The sequence below is a fragment of the Gavialis gangeticus genome, unplaced genomic scaffold (assembly GCF_001723915.1).
Source record: "Gavialis gangeticus isolate Ggan-Ray unplaced genomic scaffold, GavGan_comp1, whole genome shotgun sequence".
NCBI classification, from domain to species: Eukaryota; Metazoa; Chordata; order Crocodylia; family Gavialidae; genus Gavialis; species Gavialis gangeticus.
In genome coordinates, this window is record NW_017729022.1 from 63,779,478 (window position 1) to 63,792,025 (window position 12,548).

A 12,548-nucleotide genomic window follows, 5' to 3' on the forward strand; every position below is an offset into this window, starting at 1 on the left:
AGAGAGAGAGGGAGAGAGAGAGAGAGAGAGAGAGAGAGAACTAGTACACTATGCCTCCATGTCTGATCGCTGTGATTTCATTGGATTGCCTAGGTTGTCTCAGCCCTACCCTGGAGGGGCATTGCCACCAGACCTAAGTAAGCACCTAAGCTGAGGGTGTCAGTGGAGGCGCACATGTTTGCTGCAGCTCTGAATTGGGCCTGTTTAGATTTATTCACCATACCCCTAAGCAGCTACCTCCCAGCGGGACTCCAGTGTTGAAGCTACACCCCTCCCCACCTCCCCCCACTCCCAGGTCTGTTGCAGGTGGGGACTGGAATGGGAAACTCAGTGTCCACTTTCACTCAGACAGAAACTTTCATAGAAACCACTCTGCCCACATCCAAGGACCTGAAGTGTCTTTGCCCTACCTTGGATGTGCTGCTGCTGGCAGAGGAGAGGAATTCAGGCCTAGGTTGTCTCTGCTGAAAATACCTGCCAGGAAGCTGTTTGTTGACTGAATAGGCACACAGCACCCAGCTGGATTTCTTTCAGGAGGATTTAAGTCAAGTCCACAAGTATGCTGCCAAAGAATAGAGCTCAGAACTGCAGCCAAGCCAGCTTAAGAAATCAGGGTGCCTTCTACAAGCTCTGTTCAATTCCCCTTCAGCAGGACTCTGCCCCTGAGCTAGTGAATTAATCACAAATGGGGGATGAACATCCCTTGCAATAATGCAACATCTCCTTTGTCTCTAGGGCCTCTCAGCCAACAGAAGGTTATGGGCACGGAGTGCTCTAATTACATCATGTACACTGGACCCAGGAATACATGAGCCTTTACTTAATGGATTAACTCCTGAACAAATCTTTAGCTGGCATCCTTGCTATGCAGGCTGGTAATTTAGAGTCCTAAGATACTGCTCTCACCCTGAGGGCTGTTGAAGGAGGTGGAGATTTCCTCTCATTTGCCTTGGTGGAATTTGAATCTGCTGAGCTGCCAGGGAGATTCCAGGCCACTTTGTGCATCATTGGAATCAGGGCCAGGATTTTTATCAGTCTTTCTGGAGGCGTAGATATACATAGAGAAAGGAAAATGGCTTCCAGCCTGAGGAGACCTATACTTTATAGCTGAGCAGGAGGGTCAGAGAGACGGTTTGTTTTGAATAATGAAGCAGTTCCCATTCCTTGAGGGAAAGTAATTTGGCAGCTGAGTTGGTGACTGTTTGGAAAAAATGTGCTTGCGCTTTACTTTGCGCTTGCTCATAGGCTGGGCTGTGCCACTAACTGGGGTAACTCATCTGCTAGTGTAACGGGGTACAGCTCCCTTGACACTAGTGTCCATTTCCATTAGAAGTGAATTGGGCTGCTGTGCCAGATGTTTGTGATGCCCCAGTTTAAAAGGTACAGCATGTTGTGAACATGCCCCCTAGATTCCCTTTGCTTCCAGTGCCTCAAGCTGACCTATATGGGAAATTGCATTCTAGACCACTGGTTCTCAACCTTCTTAGACCCAAGGCACCCCTCAGCAAATGCCAGCTGTGAGCTTTCAATTGGTTTTTGATTATGGAAAACTTAATAGAGCAGTTCTTCTATTGCAAAAAACTCAGAAAGACCACACTAGGTCATCAGGTTTTTAATGCTATGGATTCCTATTTGAAATCTCTGGGTTTATCTTGTGAATCATGTCAGTGTTTTCACACCTATCAGTGCTAATATTGTGTAGCACCCTTAAAAGAATCTCGCAGCATCCTGGGATGCTGTTGCACCCTGGCTGAGAATGACTTTTCTAGCCCCTCTTCTGACTTCCTGAAGCTGACATGTATCGGGGGAATGCAGCATTAGATCATCTCACTGTTCTAGGGCTTCATAGGGGATATTCTGACTTCCCCTTAGAAACACTTTGCTCCCCAGGTCTGAACTAGAAGGCTAGGAGAGAAAGAAGGAGCAGATTGTTAGGGGAGCAAGGAACACATCTTCCAGAGACTTCCCTGATCAGGACTTGTCCTCTTCACTCCACTGAGTACTGCTATCTCTTGGCTGTCTCTCTTTGTGGGAGGCTGGGGATTGGCACAGACAGAAGAGAATGTACTGTTAGACCTGTCTCCAGTCAGAGAGCAGAGGCTGATCTGTATGGGAGCAGATGCTTTCTTTCTTCACCATATTCCTAGTGTCCCAGGCTGACACTTCTTAGTATTCTGGTTAGTTCTTATACTTAGGGGACCTGATCATATTTTTCAACCCAGTAGTAGGCAAACTGACCCCTTGCCATTCTCCAAGCCTATGATTCCCCTTTTATAGAATCATAGAAGTGTAGAACCAAAAGGGACCTGTAGGATCATCGAGTCCAGTCCCCTGCTGTGGGCAGGAAGTTATTGGGCTTAGACAAGCTCAGCAAGGTGCCTGTCCAGCCTCTTCTTGAACACCTCCAATGATGGTGACTGCACCATCTCTGGTGGGAGTCTGTTCCAGTTTCAGGTGACCCTTATGGAGAAAAAGTTCTTCCTTATGTCTAGTCTGAATTTGGTGTCTATAAGCTTATGTCCATTTGTCCTTGTCCTCTCTTGAGGTACCCTCCTGAAGAGTTTCTCCCCTAGATCTTTGTGTCCTCTTCTGATGTACTTGTAGGTCGCCATCAGGTCACTTCTCAGCCTTTTCTTACTCAGGCTAAACAGGTCCAATTCAACTGAGTCTCTCCTTGTAGGGCTTATCCTCCATGCCTTTGACCATGTGGGTGGCCCTTCTCTGTGCCCTCTTGAGCTTATCCATGTCCCTCTTGAAGTGCGGTGCCCAGAACTGGATACAGTTCTCCAGCTGAGGTCTCACCAGTGCTGAATACAGAGGGAGGAGCATCTCCCTGGATCTCCTGGACACACATCAACTAATGCACACCAGAGCTGTATTTGCTTTCCTAGTGACCTCATCGCACTGCTGACTCATACTGATCTTCTGGTCCGATTGTAACCCAAAGGTCTCGCTCAGTTTCTGTGCCAGTCAGTGAGCCACCACCCATCGTGTAGTTGTGGTGAGGGTTCTTCCTAGCCAGGTGAAGGACTTTGCACTTACCTTTGTTAAATTTTATCTGATTCTGCTTCGCCCAAGAGTCCAGCCTGTTGAAATCTTCTTGGATCCTGGCCCTATCCTCCAGTGTGCCCGCATTTCCCCACAGCTTGGTATCATCCATTAACTTAATAACTGAGCTTCCCATGCCCTCATCCAGATCATTGATTAATATATTAAAGAGCACGGGTCCAAGCACAGCTCCATGGGAGACACCACTGGAGACGGCCTTCCAGGATGAGGTCAGCCCATCGATTACCCTTCGCTGGGAGCAGCCTCTAAGCCAATTGTCCACCTGCCTCACTGAGGACTGGTCAAGTCCAGCACCCTTGAGTCTGTTTGAGAGAATCTCATGGGAGAGCAAATCAAAGGCTTTACTGAAGTCTAAGTATATCACGTCTACCACGTGTCCCTCATCCAGATGATTAGTTACCTGGTCATAGAAGGATACAAGTTTTGTCAAGCATGATCTACCCTCAACAAAGCTGATTGATTCTTAACACCCTGTTCATTTCCAGTTTGCAAATGATGGCCTCCTTAATAAGTTTTTAAAACTGTTGTCATGCTACAGGCTCTCTCTCTGTCTTCCTAGATGCTGAGAATGCCCCGGGCCAGGCCCAAAGCGTTTCAGGGGAAGAAGAGAAGGAAGAGGCCTTGTGGGAGAAGATTGAGAGTGTGCGGCACCAGCTGACCCGCTCCCTGAACCCAGCCAAACTGACCCCATACCTGCGCCAGTGCCGTGTAATAGATGAGCAGGATGAAGAAGAGGTGCTGAGCTCGTGCAGGTTCCCATGCAAGAGCAACCGTACAGGTGGGAGAGAACAGGTGCTCCCAGTGGGACATGGGGAGCCCAGTGTTAACCCTTCCATCAGCAGAGATACCCCAATGCTCAGGGCTCTCACTTGGCATTTACCTTCCATGCTGGCATTTCATCATTGCTGCTCTTTGCAGTGACTCTCTGCACAGCTGATGCTTCTGTCTTGCTCCCTTCAGCAGCTCCCACCCACAGCCAGCCCTGTCCTGTATTGTAACACCCCCATGCACAGCTGGCAGTCTTGGCCTGTTCCCTACAGTGACTCCCCCTGCACATCCAGCACTCCTGCCCTGTTTATAATAGAGGCCACTGCTCACACATGGCCATCTTGCCAGCTGAGGTCCCACTGTGTGTGGGCACATTGTGAATTGGCTACTTCATACAGTGGAGTTGCATGTAGTTTTTCCTCCATGTAGTGATGGCTCAGTCCAGTGTTTTCCTTTCTCTCATTAGGACACCTGATAGACATCCTTCGAAGCCGTGGAAAGCGAGGCTATGAAGCCTTCCTGGAGTCCCTGGAGTTTTATTACCCAGAGCAGTTCATCCGGCTGACGGGGAGGGAGCCAGCCCAGCGCTGCTCTATGATCCTGGGTAGGTGCAGGATTCTTTGTCCCTCTCTCTTTAAGTGTCTCATTGCATGTGTGACAGAGTGGGTAGAATCCAGAACCCCAAACCTGACTTAGGAACTTAGTGTCTCTATGAGGAGCCTCAAACCCTGAACCCTACATCAGGGAGAGTTCTGGGGCATGTGAAGAGCCCTGGGTCGGGGGAGGCTTGGGGTGTGCATGAGAATCCCAGGGTCCTGAGTCCTGGGTTGACTGACAGGTGGGTGGTCTAGGTGTAGGGTGGATTGTTAGGAGCTGTCTGTGACTGTCTTCTGTCCTCTAGATGAGGAGGGTCCTGAAGGTTTGACCCAGTTCCTGATGATGGAAGTGAAGAAGGTGAGGGCTCAGCGGCAAGAGCATCTGTTGAGAGAGCACCAGTTACAAGTGAAGAACCAGGCCCTGGAGCAGGAGCAAGCTCGGCTGGAGCAGAGGCTGCAGGAGCTGCTGAAGGTGCAGGAGCGATACCAGAGGCTGCGGGAGGAGTGGGACTCCCACAGCATGGAGCTGCTGCGGCTGAAGGACGAGAACTACATGCTAGCCATGCGCTATGCACAGCTGTGTGAGGAGAAGAACATGGCCGTTCTGCGGAGCCGGGACCTGCAGCTGGTGGTATGGTGGGGAAGGAGATGAATATTGGGGGACGGGTATGAAGGCATAGTGTCAGAGGGAGAGCATATTACTGAGCAGAAGTGTGTGCTGGGCTCTAAATTAGGGAGTGAAGCATGGAGTGCGGGTACTCTCTGAGGGATGAAAAAGGATGAATGTGTGTTGTATTACATTAGTAAGAGTGTATGTGGGCAAGTGAATCTATGTGAGTTAGCAGTTATGGGTGTGTGTGAGTGTGTACACCTAAATGGTAGGTGGTGCTTTCATTGGGCATGTGTAGGTGTATTCAGTTAGGTTTTAGTAATTACACCTGTGCCATGAGTTGCTCTGTCAGTATGTGTCTGTGCTGCAAGTCGCTCTGTGTATGTGTACGAAGGCAATTAGCCTTTTAAAGTCAGGAACAAGGTAGGGCAGGGTGGCACCTTAGAGACTAACTGATTCAGAGATGCATGAGCTTTTGTAGGCAACTACCCCCTTTGCCAGATGCTAGGAATGGACTGGCTGCAGTATAGATGTTTCACACAGTAGGTTGTATGTGCATATGCACCTATGCACCTATCAGAATGGTGCTTTGTCAGGGCATGTGCCTGTGCTGGGTGTTGGTCTGTCTGAGCATATCTTTGTTGCTCTGTCAATGTGTATTGTGTGTTGGTTGTAGTGCTTATTTCCTCTCATATAACACTCTTACCCAATTATTTTAGTAGGAATGAGCACATGTGTTTTGTTGTGCTTACCTCAGGCATGTGTGCATGCTGTGCAAAGTTCACTTTATTGCCTGGTATTTGGTCTTGATATCAAAGTTCTTGGCACAGCACCTACTTCCATCCTCACCTCCTCATCCCGTAGATGATGCTACAGTGTTGAAGTCTTGGAGGAAGTAATGACTCCACACACTACTTGTAACACTTTCACCTCTGGCAAAGACATACCCATTTCCCATGTCTGAGTTGGACTAGCCTATTTATAACTACCTTATTAATTAGACCTCTGCCTTGTGGTGTTTCCTTTGTTAGTCCAGTTTTGTAGCAGGCAAACAGAGTTATGCTCTTAGCATAACTTTAGGCCTTTCTGGAACTAAGCAATTAAATTATACAGAGTACCTTATAAGGCACTGGGAAAAGTGAGTGCTATGATTGGTACGGTGGACTAATCAGGTACAGTAATTTCCCTAAAAGGAAAGGAAACCAAAAATGGAATAGGATTGGAATACCTTATCTAAAAAGATGAGGATTGGACAGTTTGAGGTGAGAAAGTTACTAAAGTAGTGGACAAACAAAGAGACAGTATGTGTTTTGCGTTGCATCCTGGGGAGACGGGAGCAACCTTGGAATTCTTGTTTGAACAACAAGAAGTCCAGAAACGAACATCCCACACACCCAACAGGGGATCTGAGGCTGGTACCACTGATGGTCGCTGCTGTAACATCTAAAGGAACTGCTTTCCAGGTCATATTACAAGGAGGAAACGTGTAATAAAGCCCAGGGATCACTATTAAAGTTCACTTGATACCAAATTGGACAAGAGGCCATGTCAATCCTTGGGAGTCTCTGGTAAAAGGAATCCTAGGGGCAACAAGTCCTGACCTCCCCATGCAGCTCTGCTGGTGCCTCCGACTCCTGACCTGGTCATGGTCTGAGCTTTCAGTCCTGCCCTCCTCATCCCTCATCCTTGCCCATGTTCCTCACTCCTGACAAGTATCATCCCCTGCTCTAGCAGTCCTGGGTCTCTTCTGAGCTGAGATAGCAGAGTTGTTTGTGGGATTTGGCAATGTGGCAAATACCCATCAGAAAGTTGAGTGAGACCCACTGTCACCACTTCACCTGGTCCCTCTTTGGGTGGACAACATTGTGACAACAGGATGTAACTGTTGGACTCCACCTTGGCTAACCCCTTGGGTCTCATTGTTCCTAGCTCTGTCTCTCTCAGGCATACTCCCAGGTGCAGACCCCAGGTCTGGTCTGCTTCTTGGGAGCTGGGACCCTGTAGAGTGCAGTTCCCTGGTATCTGGAAGCCCTCCTAAGCCCTTGCTGGCTTAGGTATCTTCCTTCCTAAAGCTCTGAAGTTCTCAGTGGCTGTGAGAGCTCAAATTTCTTGATTAACCCTCTCAGCAGCAAAGTAGCAGCAAAGCAAGGACAGCAGGCTTAGCAAAGGACTTGCCTAACCACCCACATTATAATCTTCCTGAAAATAATAGTCCTGAACAGTCTTATCTCAGCCCTTCCTGGGAGTTCTGGGTTTGGATAGCTTCTCCAGGAAGGCAGCTTTTCCTGCCTCTTTATCCCAGGCTTTTGGCATGGGTTGTCCCCTTGCATGGAGAGTCCCTTCTTTAAATATAGTTTCTCTGAACCCTAGGCTAGTGGTTTTCAACCTGTGGACTACATACCTCTTGGGTCCACAGTCTAAGGGGTCTGCGACATGACTATGATCAATCAAAAGTATGTGAATACCTACACTTACAATTCAAAGGCGTCCACACCTCCATTCAGAATTTCCAAAGTGGTCCACAAATGAAACAAGGTTGAAAACCACTGCTCTAAGCAGGCTATCAGCATGGGAAACTGCAGATCTTGCTATGCACTCTGGCTGGGATTTTCCACTTCCCTCCCCCAGGCAGTTCCTGAAGAGTTTATTATTCCAGGAATTAGCGGGTCTTTGAGAGCTCATCAGAGCTGATGGTCCTAGATTGCTCTGTGACTGCTCCTCAGGCATAGTCATTCTATGAGGTGTCAAGCCCCTGCTTCAAAATGGATGCTTTCTCAGAGGTGGAGGTTGCAGTATGGTATACCGGTCATAAACAGGCATGGAGGTCACACTACAAAGTACAGCCCCTGAGGCAAAGTGCTGTTTGCACAGCAATTTGGAACAAACATATCTCCTGTTTTTACACCCACCAGGCTCATTTGGTTGGTGACCTAAGCCAGACCTGATTACATGATGCTGTCTGGGAGCCCTTGTTTTTACTGCTCCCAAGCCCTGTCTCAGTGTATCTACTTTGGTCTGCTACAGGAAGGTGAGGGTGATGAGGGGTGATGCCATCTCTGTTCTCTGCATCCCAGGTAGACCAGCTGAAATGTAAGGTCACCAGCCTGGAGGAGGAATGCAACCTGCTGAGGAAACACATGTCGACCATGCCCCAGCGGGAGGCAGAGGAGCGGAGCCACTCCGACATGGTGTCTGATCTGTGGGCTGAGAACCAGAGATTAACAGTTTCACTCCAGGAGCTGCAGGGCAGGTTGCAGGTACCAGCTAGTGGCCACAGGGCCAAAAGGAGAGGAGAAAGCAGGCCTTGGCTCTGACTCCTCTGTGGCTATACTGACATTTGCTTGCTTGGGCTCTCCCTGTGGAGACTTCTGAGCATCTGGCTGCAGCAAGATGTAGCACAGAGAGGGTTCGGTTCTCTTTAGCACTGCATTTCCCCTTTTCAGGTGTTTTGAACTGTTGAGGCTGTGGCTGAGGCCCTTGTCTTTGTCAAAGAACTTAGCCTCTGCTGCAGTTCAGTCCTGTTGATGTTTTAAGAGCTAGCTCTGCTGACCAGGTAGGGGAGGGAAACAATAAAAGAGCAGGTTTATTTATAGAATCTAACAATAAGCAGGGGCTGTGGACACAGGCGCAAAAATAGAAAGGGAAGCTTGACTCAAGAATAACAACCACAAGAACAATGAAAGGGAGGAACCACCACCCAAGGGTGTTCGGGAATAGCACACGGAAACCATTCCAACCAGCAACAAGGCCCTCATCTAAAATCCTGAGTTAGATTCTCTCTCCTCCCTGATCCCTGGTTTGGGGCCTGTGGTAGCCTTAGCAATCTGGGTGAAGAGAAGGGACATTTGGGCTCTACGAGGCACCTGAGATGGGTGGCTTGCTAAGGCCCCAGAGTGGAATTCTGACAAAGTGGTGTCGGCTCCTGGCTCTGCTACAGGTTCCTTGTGTGACCTTGGGCAAGCCACCTGATCCCTTTCATGCCTCAGTTAGCCACAGCTATCCTTTGTTTGTCTGGCCTATTCAGACCATAACCTTTTTAGGATTGTTTCTGGCCAAGGTTACGTGCAGTGCTGAGCACCATGAGCTTTGGAAAGCAGTGTGGCCTCTAGGTGGAAGTAGTAGTAGTAATACTTATTTGTCAGTTGACTCACAGGCTGAGCCTAAACCTGCCCCCAATTTCCAGAATCTCTTGGAGCCTGTGGTTTGGTCACTCTGATTTGTTCTCTGCCAGGCAGCAGGTGAGACCCAGGTGCCAGGATCTGAGCAGATCCTCCTGGACATTCTGGAGCATGACTGGAAGGAAGCTCAAGATGATCGGCAGGAGCTGTGCCAGAAGCTCCACTCTGTGCAGAACGAACTGCAGTGGGCAGAGGAGCTAAGGGATAAGGTAATATAGTGCATGCACACATTGGTGCCTTTGAAAGATGAGGTCCTTCAGCAGCTGGGCTGTTTGACCTGGGAGGAAGTGACTGTTTCTGGTTCCTGTTTCCAGTACCTGCAGGAGGTGGAAGACCTTCAGCTGAAGTATCGGACTCTGCAGAAGGATTGTGACCTGTACAAACACCGGATGAACACAGTGTTGTCTCAGCTGGAGGAAATAGAGAAGGAGAGGGATCAGGTGAGATGCTGTTTGTCCCAGAGGCCCTTTGCCCTCAGGAAAGGGGCTGTCTCCTCACTTCACCCCAGCCCACCCCATCCCACCAAGTTGTCTCCAGGAAAGGGGGCTAGTTCTGTGTGCTGAATGCCCCAAGTCCCCTCCAACCCTTCTCACTCCTGGTGTCTGGTCCCACTGCAGGCTATCCAGAGCCGAGATGGGGTCCAGCTGCAGTACTCCCTGAGCCTGGTTGAGAAGGACCAGTACCGCAAACGGGTCCGGACTTTGGAGGAAGAGAGAGACAAGCTGTTAAGTGAGCTGAGCAAATTAGAGGGCTTGAACAGCTCTCTGGAGGCTCAGGTGCAGCGATACCAAGGCACTCGGGACATGGGAAAGAAGGTGAGTGACAAAGAGCTATCAAGGTCTGAGACCAGGAATCACAGTCATGGAAAAACAGGGCTGAAGAGGACACCTAATCCAACCCTATCTGGACCATCCCAGACAAATGTTTGTCCAATCTGTCTTTGCAAACTTCCAGTGATGGAGATCCCAACCTCTTTAGATAGTCTACAAGATGGGGAGACAGGGCCCAGATGTCAGTGGTGGGGTGGGTAGGTCGGAATGGAAGAGGATAGGTTCTTAGTGGGGGAGGGAGGAAGGGGGTGAAACTCTAAGTTAGAGAGGGAGGAGGAGACTGAGACCCTGAATGGTGTGGGGCAGAAACAGGAGGGAAGGGGAAGAGGGAGTGATCCAGGGGCATGGGGAAAGGGTGATGGGTTTTAATGGGAGAGTGACCTTCTAACTGGGTCCATTCTCTTCCAGATGTTCACCTCCTCCCACTCCCTCTGTTCCAACTTAAGCAGCACTTGGAGCCTGAGTGATAATCCCTCTCCCCTGGTAGCTGGACTCAGGGACCCACTGGGAGTCTCTGCCATCACCTTCCTGGGAGATCCCACGAGTCAGAGCATGGTGAGACTTTGGGCACAGTTTCTTGACCTACCGCTGAGGTCAGTCACAATGCCCTGAGGCACTGCTGAGGCATGGGGAAGTGTCATCACATTCTCTACTTGGCAGAGAGTTGGAGGGGGTCACACGAGGGGCTGGTGTTTGAGCTGGGAACGGGACACAAGCACCCGCAGGCTTGTGCTCTGAGCATGTTTGATCATGAATAGTAAACTCACTCCCCACACCTAGCTCGGTACTTGGCTGCACAATACTCTACTGGTAGGGAAGTGCTGTTCCTCACCCAAGAGAAGTGTTGCGCTCGCTAGCATTGATGCAGATATGGCCTCCAGTCAAAGAAGCACCATGGAACTCGGTGACAAAACTCCTTTTGTCTCTTATGGGGGCCATTGATCCTCAGTTATATCCTGCAGCAACCAGTTCCACAGGGAGTAGAAGGAGGAGAGTCTTTAGGTCTTTTCTTCTGTGCTAGTGCCCATACCTTTCCATATCATCCCCCCTTTCTTGTGGTAGGAGGTAGGCAGACCTACTTAACTGGTCTTCCCTTTATCATACCTTTATCAGGCCACACTTTGGCGGGTACAGAGCTGCTTTTCAGGGAGGCAACTGAGGGGACAGGGACTTAGGTACAGCACCGTGTGGCATCTTGGCTCATCTCTGCAGAGATTACATTTCTCATGGGTAGCCTATAGACCCAGTTGGCATTGAGCTGAAATGTGGTGCCAGCTGCTCTGGTGGAGGACAAGTAGTGTAACTAAGGCTGGGTGACTGGGGCAGCAGTCTTGGGCATCGACTTGGGGTTGGGGATGGGAAAAATAACAACTGCAGCCACACAATCACTCTGGTGGCCTTACACATTGCTGCTGCTCCCAGCACTCACTTGCCTTGTTACACCTTGTGGGGAACTGCAGGTGACCCACCCAAAGAGGAAGGAAGATGGCAGTGCTGGAATTGGGGCTGGGGAAGGCTCTGGAGTTTGGTGCTGGCTCGGTTAAGCTGTTGTGTGTCTTGCTCTGTTCAGGAGGTGACTCCAGAAAGTGAGAAAGAGATTAACCGCCTTTCCACCTTCCCCTTCCCTCCCTGCATGGGCTCCATCCTCCGACGGCAACGTGAGGACAGGTGTGTGCCCATAAAAAGGTAAGCTTGGAAAACCTGGACTATCCACACTTGGTATATTCTTTTATTGCTCCTTGCAGGGGGTATTGTGTGGGAACAAGGAGTGGTGGGGAAAGGATGCAGGGATGCTGGCCCTTAGAGAGGGGAGGAGCACCAGCTGTTTGGGGAGAGGGGCACCACTGTAATAGGAAAAGTGAGGGTTGCTCAGGGTAGCTAGACAGCTGGTGGGATGAGCAGTGGTGGAGCTCTCTCCATAGTGGTATGGGAGGAAAGGAGACAAGCTTGCAGTAGGCATACAGGGAGGAAGGGAGCAGGCCAGAGGATGGGAAGGTGCCATGGAGAAAGCGTGAGCAGTGGCTTGAGAGCTGGAAGGGTGAATAGTGCAGGGGTGCTGGCACTGTTCAGACCAAAGGGGTTGGAGCCCCGGGAGGGTGCTGCTGAGTGGATGGGGCAGGAGCACCAGTGGAGGGTGGCAGTGCAGTGGCAGCAGCCCAGGGGAAGGAGTAGGGTGTGCTGGCTACAGGGGAGCCACGTGATGCATAATATAGTACCAATAAGTATTCATAAAGCTGCTACCAGATGCTTCCCCTTTGTTTTTCCCTTTCAGCCTGTCCTGCGGGTCCTTTGGCAGCATGGAATACTTGACAGGTAGCATCAGCTGTTGCTTCTATGGAAGGATTGTCCTGGGCGCTATTTGAGGGGCAAGGAGGTGGGAGTGGAGGGCAGTCTCCAATGCCTTCTGCTTGTGATAAACCAGCTGCAAGGCCATGTGCCCGCTGGGGGGCACCATTGCCCCACATTTCCCCAGTTGGCTGCAACAGCTATGTCTGGA

The 12,548-nt window shown here is 50.0% G+C and overlaps 1 protein-coding gene across 2 annotated transcripts in view; it reads left to right on the plus strand.

Annotated features, from left to right (window-relative positions):
• Positions 1-12,548, plus strand: part of CARD10 (caspase recruitment domain family member 10) — a 33,173-nt gene that overhangs the window by 1,752 nt on the left and 18,873 nt on the right. For both annotated transcript variants that reach the window (XM_019515252.1, XM_019515253.1), the window contains exons 2-11: positions 3,629-3,847; positions 4,304-4,441; positions 4,739-5,064; positions 8,118-8,300; positions 9,275-9,430; positions 9,536-9,661; positions 9,839-10,036; positions 10,460-10,606; positions 11,622-11,737; positions 12,324-12,364. In XM_019515252.1, coding sequence (XP_019370797.1) covers positions 3,629-3,847; positions 4,304-4,441; positions 4,739-5,064; positions 8,118-8,300; positions 9,275-9,430; positions 9,536-9,661; positions 9,839-10,036; positions 10,460-10,606; positions 11,622-11,737; positions 12,324-12,364 — 1,650 coding nt within the window. The remainder of the gene's footprint in view (positions 1-3,628; positions 3,848-4,303; positions 4,442-4,738; positions 5,065-8,117; positions 8,301-9,274; positions 9,431-9,535; positions 9,662-9,838; positions 10,037-10,459; positions 10,607-11,621; positions 11,738-12,323; positions 12,365-12,548) is intronic.